At 36.2% G+C, this 12,754-nt stretch overlaps 1 protein-coding gene across 8 annotated transcripts in view; it reads left to right on the plus strand.

The window, feature by feature from the left end:
• Positions 1–12,754, plus strand: part of TCF12 (transcription factor 12) — a 160,901-nt gene that overhangs the window by 90,332 nt on the left and 57,815 nt on the right. For all 8 annotated transcript variants that reach the window (XM_071441604.1, XM_071441607.1, XM_071441606.1 and 5 more), the window contains exon 7: positions 338–402. In XM_071441604.1, the coding sequence (XP_071297705.1) occupies positions 338–402 (65 nt within the window). The remainder of the gene's footprint in view (positions 1–337; positions 403–12,754) is intronic.

Consider the following 12,754-nt stretch of genomic DNA (forward strand, 5'->3'; position numbering starts at 1 on the left):
AAGGAGAAATGTCTGAAAATGTCTTTACCTTTGCTTGTTAATAATGGAAATAAAAATGGATTTTTGCCTTTTGTATTTAAACATACTGAATAGGAATATTTTATAGTGTCTGACTGATTACAAAAGGGATTTAATTAGGTAAATATGTCATCTATTACTGTAGTGCTGTTTGAGAGTGTTAAACACAGATATAGAAACCTGATTTTATTCATGCAACTTAATGTTTGTAAATTTATTACAATGCTAACAGATTTTCTGAATTGCATAAAAGGACAACTGATGTGGATGTCTAGGGAATTTTAAAAATAACCAAATTTTAAATTTCTTTCTTTTTTAGGAAAAACCTCTGACAGAGGTCCATTTCCACTCTATGGTAGGGATACAGGCTTGCCTGGCTGTCAAGTAAGTACAGAGTTTCTTCATTTTAGAGTGATGATTTTCATCAGGTTATTTCTAATGAGCGAGACTAAGAATACTTTGATCATTGTTTAAAAGTTTGTTTTGAATGCACAGGAAGTTTGACTGCTTAAAAAGTATAATTAGCATGTGATTACATTCAGTGTCTGTTGATAAAGATTTAAATAACTAATATGTTTATAATTCTAAGAAATTAATTTACATTTATTTTCTCAAAGAGGAATAATTTTTTAATTTTACTGAAGGTTGACTATTTCCTTTGAGCTGATATTTTCAGAAGTGTCTTTCTAACATCTAGCTTATGAGTTTGACATCTTGGTTTTCAGTCTTTAACTAGTAGCTTGGGAAGTGTGAATGGGCAGCACCATGTGGCAATGCTTCCCCTATTAAGAAAGGATCATTCTCACAGCCTTTACTACTTCTCTGCAACGCAGATGTGGCAAACAAAGACCCATTTGTAGCTGTATGGGTGAGCTTTCAGCAACATTCTCCCAAAAAGCAGTATAGCTCTTTACCTGAGAGTTATGGGCTTCACATTATTGCCAGTCTAAACAGTAAAACATTGTATTAGTGTAGTTACTATTGTTGAAATAACTCTGTATGTACTCTATTTAAATATAATAAATTTGGCCTTAGTTTGGAATCAAATTAATTTCCACATTACTCTTTCATTAAATTAATGCTTTGTATTGGAAAATGGTTTTATGTGAACTTTGCATAAAATTCCACTCTGCTTTGCAGTAATGAGTGTAATTTCTGTTGTTCGCTTTCTCAGTGAGGAAAATCCTTTTATATCTCTGTATATTTAGAATTGTTTCTGTCTAGTACTGTTTAATATACCTACAATCCTACCTTACATATGCCTACAGTCTTATGCATGTTTGTTTCTGTTAACATCACTTTTAGTTCAGTGTATCCCTTTGATAAGCTTCTGACTATTTAATCTCCCTCCGTTTCTTTTTCCTTAAAATTTTTAATATGTGGGGGAAATGTTACTGTAGGTAAATCTGTATTAGTTCTATATTCAGGAAAATAAAAAATGAACATAGAGGTAACTTTCAATTAGATTTTAAATTCCATTTAAATTCATGTGATAAGTTACAGTTTGTACTTTATTTTGGTTTTTGTCAAGTAAATCTGACAGCATTTGAATTCATTTAGCTTGGACTGTGCTGGGATTTCTGAATCTTTTTGATTTGTTTGCTTGTTTATTTGAATGCATGGTAGTGCTTGAAATACAGCCCTCATTGTAGCTACAGTGTTTGAAATCTGTCATAGAGAAGGTCCAAAGTGAGAGGTCATTACAATCTAAATGAAGAATCAGCTGCATTGTCTCTGGCAGAGGCTTCATGTGGTCAGTTCTCAAAAAAGTCCAGAGATGGAAGAGGCTGCAGGACCACCCCGGGTTTTGTTTTCAACTACTGAAGTGCAGTTACTTAAAGAAAGTTTCCCTGGTGCCTTATCTAAACATCACTGTAATTGAAGTAGCTGACTCTTGTCTTACAACAGTGGACATGGATCTACTCTCTTTTAAGTCTGTAGGGGTTGGGAAAACCATTAGATGATGAGGATGATAAGGAGTCCTTAGATAAGATATAGCTGGAGTTAATTTTGACCTGGTTATGTATAGTGCAGGTATATTTTAACAGTGGCTGTGTAACAGGATCTATCTCAGAGTGAAATATTGGTAGAAAAGCTGCTCTGCTCTGAATGTTCTCCAGTAGGTTCACAACTCTAGGGAATTCCAGTGTTTTAAATGAGGTCAAGTACCTCACCTAGGGCCTTACCACCACTGCAAAAGAAGATTTCCTGGATCTTTCAGACAGTACTGTGAATGTTGTGCTGGGTAGTACTTGCCTGTTTTCCTAACAAATACCCAGTTTCTGATACATAATTGAATTGTGGTGATCAAAAATTTCCCAATACCTTTTTATGGTAATGGGAAATTAGCTCGCTATTCCCCACCCTGTGTTTTTTAGTTTACAGGTTCCATGTACAAAAATGTATTTACTTTTTTAATGCATTGCTTCTGCCATCTCTAAATTTGTCAGTGCAATTTTGAATTCCAGGCTTGCACGGCATTTGTAGATCCTTATGGGTTATTTGCTTTGTGAGTTCAGTAAATGTAGTTTTCATTTTTCATCCAAGTCACTAATTAAGAGGTGGAATGATGCCCAAAACAGAGGCCTGCAAAGTCTCAGCTAATACATTCACCCACTGTTGATCATAGACTCTTAGCTGTTTTTAATCAGCTTCTCTCTGTATTCAGCATTAGTTTTAGTTGTCCTTGGTTCCTTAGTTCACCTGTGAAATGTGGAAGTGGTAAAAGCCTTATTAAGACATCTATTATGCAATCTGAGAAGGAAATTTATTTTATATAGGGTATTCCAGCTGAATTGGTATCACTTCTTCATCATCTTCTGACGTTTGCAGTCTATTTCTTCCAGTATTATTAAAAAAAAAAAAAGGAAATTTAGGTTTTTGAGGAATTACAAGCCACTACTTTTCTTCCTCTCTGAAACCAACTAACCCCACTCTTTTCTGGTCTCTGCTCTGAACCATGAGTTCTTCAAGGGCAGTGGCTAAGGTTTCTGAAATGGTAAAATGGCAAGAGCTAGTCAGTCAGAGTTTGGTATTGAGAATAGATAACTTCTCCAAATACTCTTGAATCCATCCTTCTCCTACCTCCTTTCCTTATGTTGCTGGTGTAAAAGGTATTAATAACCTAGTATGGAAGTGTGAGGAGTTTGAATTTTTACTTTCTGAGTTTACAGAAGGCTGCAATGAAAATTATCAAGACTACTGTAAACTGCAGTGTTTCAGAGTCTTAGTATCATTCTCACCTTTTACTGAAAATAATCTAAGCAGTGATTTGTAGGGACTGTTTGCTACCTACAGGCTTTATATTTAGGCTGTAGGAGTTGAAGTGTGATTGATTTTCAATGTAGCTTAGGAACCTGAGTGACTTAGGTAATAGAATCTGATTCAGCTGTAACATTAGTCACAAGAACATAAATGTGGCTGATTTACAAATATTTTATTAGCAAGAAGTGCATGTTTTCAGGTTTTCTCTCCATCAGGTGTTTTAAACAAGCCAAAAAGGAACATCCAAAAGTATATAAACTCTAAGTGGATGGTTAAGATGACAAATTAAGGCTTATGCAGAGCTGATTTAGATGAATATCAAAAATTTTTACCTGGAGGAAGAATTGACAGCTTTTAGAAGAAATACTAAAAACTCTATTTAGCTGTCAGAATGAAATGCAATGCTACATGACTTGACAAAAAGTCTCTTTTTGTGTCTTTGAATTGAAGGGGGGGGTGGTGGTTTGTGATTTTTGTGGGGAACTCCACCATTCCTGTTGGCCATGTAATTGCAGTTTTGGGAATGGCAACTTTTCACAAATTATAAATCAGGGAAAGGTTAAATTTTCAGAAAGCTTCTTGTGATAAAAAGGGTTTTCTTCACATTTGTGTGATTTTGTACTGAAAACAGTAGCTTACGTGAAAGAAACAAGATTAGACTTCAGGTATTGAATTCACTACTCCCATTTCTAATATCATCAAAAAGGTCCCCAGCTGTCACTGCACATTGGTTTGACAGCTCTGAGCTCAAAGAAAGCCAGGGGTCTGCACTATTTTTGAAGTGAAATTGAGATAAATGTGCAGTACATGTATAGCTGTTAGACTAATTCTTCTAATTATTGGTGTGGGTCTTCCCAGAAGGTAACTTTATCCCCAGGAGCCTGAGAGTGCCCTGGGGAATTGCTGGGGATGCTCCTTTGGCCTCACTGTGCCTGTTCTCATTGCCTGCCACAGTCTCTCCCCACTGGCATCACTGGGCTCAGCATAGGAAATTGTTGGTGCCCATCCCCTTTAATGTTCTATTTTCATTCTAAACAATCATGCATGAAAAATAGACATGATGGATTTTTTGACATGTGGAGATAACACATTTTTCCTCCCTTCATAATCATTTGAAGTCTGCACTCTATCCTGTGTGTGGGAAAGGAGGAGAATCAAGTGCTGAATGTAATGGATGCTGGGCAGGAACTGAAGAGGCATTCAGCACTTGTGGTTTAAAGTGTAGCCTTTTATAAAGAGTCCTCTCTTAATTTACTCCATTTTTGTTACTCATTAATCTCTGTGGTCTACATGATGATGGGACACTTCAGAACTTATAAAACCCATTTAGAAAAAGCTGCTGCTGGTAAAACTGTAGAATATATGAGTGCTGGAAGGAGCTATGGATTGAATTTAGTAATTACATTTCACTTGACTATGTACAATCATATTTATATATGTAAAATCATTTATAAAATATATACCATAGTACATGATGTATATACATATTGCATGAAATGTAAAGCACTACACAGAAGGCATATGGATGATCTATATGATGCTGTGTACTCTACATATATTTTATTTAGTGGCAGATGGGTTTCTAACTAATTTTTTTGCTGTTATTATTATATAGGTTTTGTGTATGTTGGTAATACACAATAAATAAGGCAGCTTTTCCTTGGATGAAAAAAATCCAATAGAAAGCTGCTCCATCAATATTTGCAGTAATATTTCTACCCCATTTTCCCTTCAGTAGCCATCAACTCTGCTGTTGCCATGAAGCTAATGTGGGGTGACTCATTTAGCAGCATATTATTGCATCATTGCAACATGATGTAAGGCACATCAGGCTTTATTAAATTAGCCTGAATTTTGCAGTATCTCAGTAACATTTTATGCACATTAGCACCACACTTAGTGCTCCTTATGGGGATATACTTCAAGTAAACATATTAAGACATGATTTCAGACAACTTTTCAGAATTTACCAATTTCTCCTTTCTTCACAATTTAACATGGAACTTTAAAGATTTGCATCTTGTTGCCTGCAAATTTAGCTATTTGTTAAAGAATAAAATGGCAGCGTTTGTTAGCTGTTACATCCTTAACGGACTAAAAAGTTGCTTTATTTTTGTGTAAAAAAATTTGTTTCTGAACAAACACTATAAGAACTTTTGAAATAAACCCAAAAAATGCCTTTAGCATCAATTTCTTGGGCAATTTAACAGATGATCACTTCAGCAAAAGAAATGACTGCAAGTGTATGTTACTTTGTCTTTGCATAGTCAGTAATTTGCCTCTTTAAAATTTAAAGAGACTTTAAAGCAGCTTGAACAGAATTCAAACCTAAAGAGCAATCCTGCAATGTTGGGGCAAGTAGTTATCTCAGAGCTCATTCTCTAATAGCTGAGGAAGTGTAATAGGGTATAACTCCAGAAATTTGAGCTGTCTAGGGAGAACATAAAAGCTCATTTGTATTGTGCATAAGCAAAAATGGCAACTTTTTTGTATTACTGGCTGGGTGGTGAGGATCAAGCAAGCAAAAGTTAAAACAAGAGTATGGATACCAGAAAATAGCACTAACTTAAATTTATCTTTAATATGTTCCTAAACATATTAACTAATATTAATAAATTATATCTAACAATAAATTAACACATTATTATTAAAATTTATTTTTGCTAAAATGAATATTAATTTATATGTAAAATTATGTGAATCATTATTTATATTATAATTTTAATTTATGCAGTTATATAAATTCTATAACTGTAAGATGTGTATTTGGTGTAATGGAGATGATTGATTTTAATATTTTTAATAAAGCATCAGGAAACATTAAGCAGCTATAAGATTAAGCACACAGACAAAAATGTGAATGTTAGGTTACAAGGATGTGCAAAATGTATGTGGGAAGCAGAAATGAGATTTACTGACAAAAATGGAAAAGTAGAGAAGAATATGAAAAATATAATTGGAAATACAAGTTTGGTGAGGACAAAAAACTCAGAAGGGACAACAGTGAAAGAAATAAGTGATTGTGAATAGTGGGGTAGAGCAGGATTTTAGTGGCATTTGACAGCTGGGATGTTGCTTAAAATGTACGAGTTAGACTAGAAAAAGGGCTTTGTAGCACAGGGCATTCTCCCAGGTGCTGGTTGTTCAGATGGATGCAAAGCACACAGCTAAATCCTCCTCATGCTGCAGGAGCAGTGTGGCAGCCTGGCACTGCAGTTGCTCCTAGGACGCTTTGCCAGGGTTTCTGCCAGCCAGCGTCCATGAAACAACCAGAAAGCTTTTCCTCCTCACTGCTGGTGTGTGGCTGAGGATGCTTTAGATGGCTTTTGCCAGTGAGGCAGAAAATTACATCATTTTCTGCACCTTTCTGATGAGTGGGGCTTTACAAAGGCTACAAGCAGTGGTACCAGTTGCTTTTCTTCCTTCTCACATAGTTTTAGAAGCAGAACAGAGAATGTGATGTCTCCTTAAATCCAAGTAATACTGAGTTATGGAAGTATAAAAAAATTTAAGGCTTGTGCATGTGTGGGGATTTTAATACCAATATAACTTTAAAGCTGAAAAACTGGTTTTATTTTGTAAATTCTCTCTTTTTAATCTCCCCTTCTCTGACACTTTTGATATCAGGTGTCTCCCTGAAGCAGATTTTTACAGCTGAGCTATCAATCTCTAAGAAATGCAGCTGCTGAAGGAAAGGCTGACACAATGTTAACTGAAGCAGTGACTCTGGATTCTGCCAGCTGATACCATCCTGAAAGATTGGGATGGGGAGAGGGATATATAGTTTAAGGGCAGATGGAATGCCTGAACTTTAGTTTATTTTGCTTTATTTTACTTCTCAAGCAATATTAACTTTCTTTTCATCATGATTTATTAGAAGTGAATTACTTATTGTGCTATTGGGAAAATATCTCCTGTCACTCAGTAGATAAGGAGTCTGGAAAGCCTTTTTAGAAAGTAAAAATGTATGGGGCACAGGCTAGATTTCTTTTTCCAGCGCTGGAGGTGACCACCTGAAGTTAATCAGGGAAGACATTCCCCCTGGAATGAAGTGGGTAGCAGGTGTTAGGAATTTGTTATAGTTGGAGGAGGGATGCTATTTATAAAGGGGGAGCAGCTCTGCAAGGAATAATTTTCAATGCCTTTACCAAGCAAACAGTTTCTTGTCTTTGCCCTTCTCTTTCTCACACTATTTAGGCTTGGCAAATTTCCTTGCCACCTTTATTTTTTTGTTTATTTTTGATTGTATTTAAGGTTATGGGTGTTCTGTAAATTAATATGCATATTGCTACATAAGGAAGGAAAAATATGCTAGAGCACAGAGTGCAGGTAAAACTTCTTTGATGAATTACTATTTGTGTCCAGCTATTCTGACTGCCTCAGAATTGGGTGCTTCTCAATTACAAATTTATGGTATTAGTGGAGGATGGGGAAAATATTAGCTCAGCTCTGTACTCCCAGCCATGCCTGCTTATCTGAATGAGCTGGATTGCCCTTTGGAAGTGTGCATTCCTTTTGTCTGTAATTACTCTAGTATGTTACCTTCCTTTTTGAATTCATAGGTAGAGAAAGTCCCTTCCCAGACTTCACAAATGCACAAATCGCTGGTGTCAGGAAGAACAGAGGCCCTGAGCAGGACAGGGGAGGGGGAGTTGGTGCTGTGGGCAGCCTGTTCTGAGCTCAGCTTCCTGGGCTGGCTGGGACAGCACAGCCGGGCCGCTCAGGCACTGCTGGCATTTACATTCCTCCTCCGTGCAACTAAACCATCCAACTTGTTTTGGTTTCAGCTGGGTTCTGGAGTGCTTTTCCAGACACTGGTGCTCCTCTGGCACAGGTTTCTGAAGAGCAGGGAGAGAAGGATAACATTTATTCGGGAGAGGGGATTGTAGCCTAGGATATCTCCTGGCCATTTCCTAGCACCCTAGTATTGAACTGAGCTCTCCCTTGATCATATGTGAAAACATTTGGGTTCTCCATGTTAAGTGCTAACAATTAACTGGTTGCTAATTAACATACCCTCATCGTGTTAATAATTTTCTGACTTGGTTCTTAGAGCAAGATTTTTCTCTTGGTTGTGTGGGAGAGGAGATGTACAGCTTCCATACTATATACATGAAATGATCTACTAATGGTCTGAAATATTTTAAAATAATTTTGCTGAAAATGCAGAGAATAGTTTGAGAACTAAGGAACAGATGCAAATATAGTTTGAGTTTTATAATATCTTTTATAGTCTAACTTCTGTAAATAAGGCTCAGCATAAAATCCTTTATTATAATATTGACTCCTCATGCTAGTATCTTGTAATCATAAAGGAAAGCAAGGAGGGTGGTACCATAAAAATTAAAAACTACGTGAATAACCACTCAGCAACTTCTCTTGTAAAATTTTAGAATTTTCCAGAAAGAGGCTTTTGTATAATCACAGAAAGGAAGCTGTTCAAATTACTGTTTTCATAGTGTAGCAAAAAGATTCAAAGGCAAAGGGAGGGGTGCCTGACCTGTAATCACAATGCTTAGTAATGCCTTCCTAGAATTCAGTCAGCAAGGCAAAAATCCCTTGCCCGGGGGGATGAAGGAAGACAAGCTGAGGCAGCATAACCTCGGGGATTGGACACAACATCAGCAGGGTGCTGCTTTAGAGGCATAAAACTGAATTTGTAGCCTTGCCAATATGCAGCATCAGTGCAGGGGAGACAATATTACAAAAGAGAAGGAAGGGACTCTTCAAAATATTTGTGTTAATCGGGGTCTTTAAAGACATTTAGATGCAAAAAGAATACAAAATTATTTCTTCCCTTTGCATTTAATCTTTGCTCTCCTCTCTGCTTAAAAACCCCCATATATGTAATTCTGAATAAACTCCTTCTCTCTCCTCTGTCCCTGTGCTCAGTCCCAATATATTTACACATGAACAGAATATGCCACAGTAGCAGCCTCTGCTTAGGTGCACACATGAATAAGCAGCTCTTGGTGATCTGGAAAAGCTTTGGCATAAAAAGAGAATATATTGATAAGCTGATCTTCATTGGAGTTACCATTAATTGGAAAGACAGTAAAGCTAAATGTAATTTTGTTTATGATGTTGCATCACTTCAGTATTTAGTACCCTAGGTAGCTGGTTTTAAATCCAGTGAGCAAGATTAGCCTGATTACACTGGCAGGATGCAGTTGATGGATGACTGTCATTATCTTCTCAAACCTGCATGATACTTTAGGTATAGGAGATGATAATTAAATTTTCAAGAGACTACACTGAGATTATAAGACCTAAGTATTTTTTTTTAAATGAGGAATATGTTTGCAATTATCAACATGTTGTTAGAGGATCCTCTCCTGAGATGTTTTATTGGCAACCCCTGATTTCCTTTAAATTGATCAAGAAAAAAAAGCTCAAGTTATCATATAACACTTTAGATGTTGTTTTGGTTTTCTAATTCTGATATTTTCCTCCTCCTGAAACAGACCAAAAATGTATCTGATCAAATCTATTGGTAATGGCTTGAAGATGTACAGGTTAGCACAATATATTTAATGAAATGTTGTTTGAGACAAAACACTAGAGAGGATCATAATTAATGCCTCATTTTCTGCCAGTTGCTATTGATTACTCATTCAGAGTCCCTTTGTTCTCAAAATGGTAACACTGTATTTCACATTACTATTTGATGATATTCTCAGGATGAGATTCTTTAACAACATGCTGATAATTGCAAACATATCTCTAAAATTTAAATTTAAAATGAATTTACATCATATGTCAGTGTTTTTTTCCAAATTCAGCTCCTATTTTGGAGTGCATATTCATTACAGTTTCCAAAGACTGGAGACTTGCATAAAGTGAAATTCAACCCTTTATATCTTAGTTATATTTTTGGCTTGAACTGCATGACGTGGAACTCAAGTGAATGGTCTTTTTGCAGCCCTAACCTCTCTACTGGACTAGGATTTCAGAGCAATTATTGGTTCATGTTTTAGTGTTGTGCTGGCTTTTCCTTTGGAAACACCATAACAAAATATACAGCTTTGCTGGGGGATTTTGCAAGTTTACAGAGTTTGACTTTTCTGTTTTGTTATGTTCTTTAGAGCCAGCTTATGCAAATTGTCAGGTTTATCTATAAGGCAAGACATGCAATACTGAGCCACGTTCTATCCATGCTGTAAGTCATCCAAATAGCTCACTGAGTAAAAAGGACATGCACATGAAACTTGTGCTCTACCCAGGGCAACATTTCAAGTTTACAGTAAGGCAAGGAATGCACTTGCCATCTGCTCTGTGTAATTCTGAGGAATAGAGAGATGCCAAGTGAGTTTGTCAGCGACTGTGGCGGGATAATGGAGGGATTTGATTGAGATGAATGGTGTTGCATTACATTATTTTGTAAAAGTAAAGTACTCAAGCTCACAATTTTTAACTAAAAACTCAAGTACTTTTTTTTTGTTTTTTACCTCTAGACAGTTTTGCTGCTTTAAATAGGTACAGCCTGACTGCTAGGATTGAAAGCATAAATTTTATGAAAAGGAAGCTAATGCAAAAAAAATAGGAAAAATAAAATCGAGTTGAATCTAGTTGACTGTTGGGGAGGTTTTCAAGATCTAAGTTTGCAGTTGGTGAGTTGCAGCTCTCATTTCACTGCCAAAGCAGACTGCCTTATTATGCCAGCATAATAGGCCTGTCATAATCAGTTGCATATAATGGGCTAATGCTTTTATTCTCAACCATATTATTCTTTTGATAGAAAATAATGAATAATGTAAAGGCACACAGTTGTATTTGGATGAAACTATCACATAGTTTGGCTATGGCTATGCTGGGAAAATTTGAATTCTTAAAAGTGTTTGCCAATGTTTGCATTTAAGAAAAGAATATGAACAAGATTTAGACCAGGAAGTACGAGGCTACCTGCCTATGGCAAATACATTTTTGAATAGGTAAAACTGTATACAGGTAGTGTATGGAGTGTGTTTGTTCAAACTGTTTGTGTGCTTTTCAGGACAGCTTGGCTTTCCTGTTTGCATAGAGCCTAAACATTAGAGAGCTGCGAATATTATGTAAGGACATCTGTGGCCTTTACTTGTCTACTTTTTTTTTGTTGTTTTTTTAATATCAAAGTAAAATCAAAGAAATGTTTACCAATGTATTAGAATTCTGCTGGCTGATGTCCTAGAAGTTCATTGAAGTCAGAGCAGTGTTTTGGCATCAAATTGTATCTGAAGAGTCATAGAGCTGGGCTGGAGTGAAGAAAACTTAAGAATTAGTCAAACTATTTTTTTACTTTTATGCTTAAATTATTTGAAAGAATCAATTAAAAAACATTTTTAAAATAAGTTGACTAAGGACCTTCTTTTTGTCTCAGGCATATAATTTTGATATAAGCATATGGCTGATGGGCTTGTTAGTTTGAATGGAAGCAAACTTTGCCTGCACGAAAATGCAGCTGCAGTGCAAAGTTACTTGTTTCCTCTGACAAAGGTGCATAAATCCACCCCCCAATGTAGATATGATTGTTTTCCCCCACCTCATCCTTGCAGTGTTTGAATAGACACCTCCCCTGCATTTTATTTTTAGGAGAATACTCTTTAGGAAAGCGACCCCTTTAAAGTATTTGTAGAGATAGTGGCCCTTGTGAAAGCCTTTCCTATTTGGGTCAGGCCATGCCATTTCCCCTGAGGCTGTCAGAACTGTTTCTTGGTTTCTCTGAGAGGGATGAATCTCAAAAGTAAAGCAGTCATGTTTAAATCTTTTTCTCTTTTCACTTCTGAATACGGCTTGCTGTGTTCTTGGTTGATTGTTATAAAAGCCTTTTTTTTTTTCTTAAGTTATCGAACACTTATTGCTTTTTTTTAAAGTTATTGAACACTTATTGCTTAGGGAAAACAGTGCTTTAAATAACTTTTTGTATATCTTGAAACTGGATATATGCATTATAAAATCCAAAGAGGCAAGTTTTTAGGAGTGATGCCTGTTTATTTACAATGGTAATACAGACAAGGACTTGGACAGGCATTCAGAGAATAACCAGTCATTGATTATTCTTTGGTAATTGGATGCATGCTTGGCAGATGAGGTTCAGAGTGAGGGTGCAGGTTCTCTGTGGAGAATGCCCCTAACCACGTGTGTAAGTGATCTGCCTCTGCACAGGGACCTCGGGCACTTGGGCAGGAGGAGCTTGATGCTGATAATACAAAGCTGTTCTGCTATCCTCAGTGGTATTTTTGTATTCCTTTCTTTATCAGATGCCCTTAGGAAAGGATCAGTCCTAATCAATATTTTTTCTCAATTGGTTCAAACAGGCAGAAAAATCAATGAACTGAACTAATGACATCTATTTTTATTTTCTTTTGGAAGACTGAGGAACAATTATAAAATTCTAAACAGATGTTTCATTTGATTGGGCCAATGGTAGAAGAGGGTTGTGGTTTTGTGTAGCTTTGGTTTTTTAATCCTTTTTTACAAATAAAAAAATGCTTAC

Source organism: Agelaius tricolor, unplaced genomic scaffold (genome assembly GCF_023055355.1).
Source record: "Agelaius tricolor isolate 1412-34295 unplaced genomic scaffold, bAgeTri1.0.p SCAF_16, whole genome shotgun sequence".
In the NCBI taxonomy this organism is placed as follows: Eukaryota; Metazoa; Chordata; class Aves; order Passeriformes; family Icteridae; genus Agelaius; species Agelaius tricolor.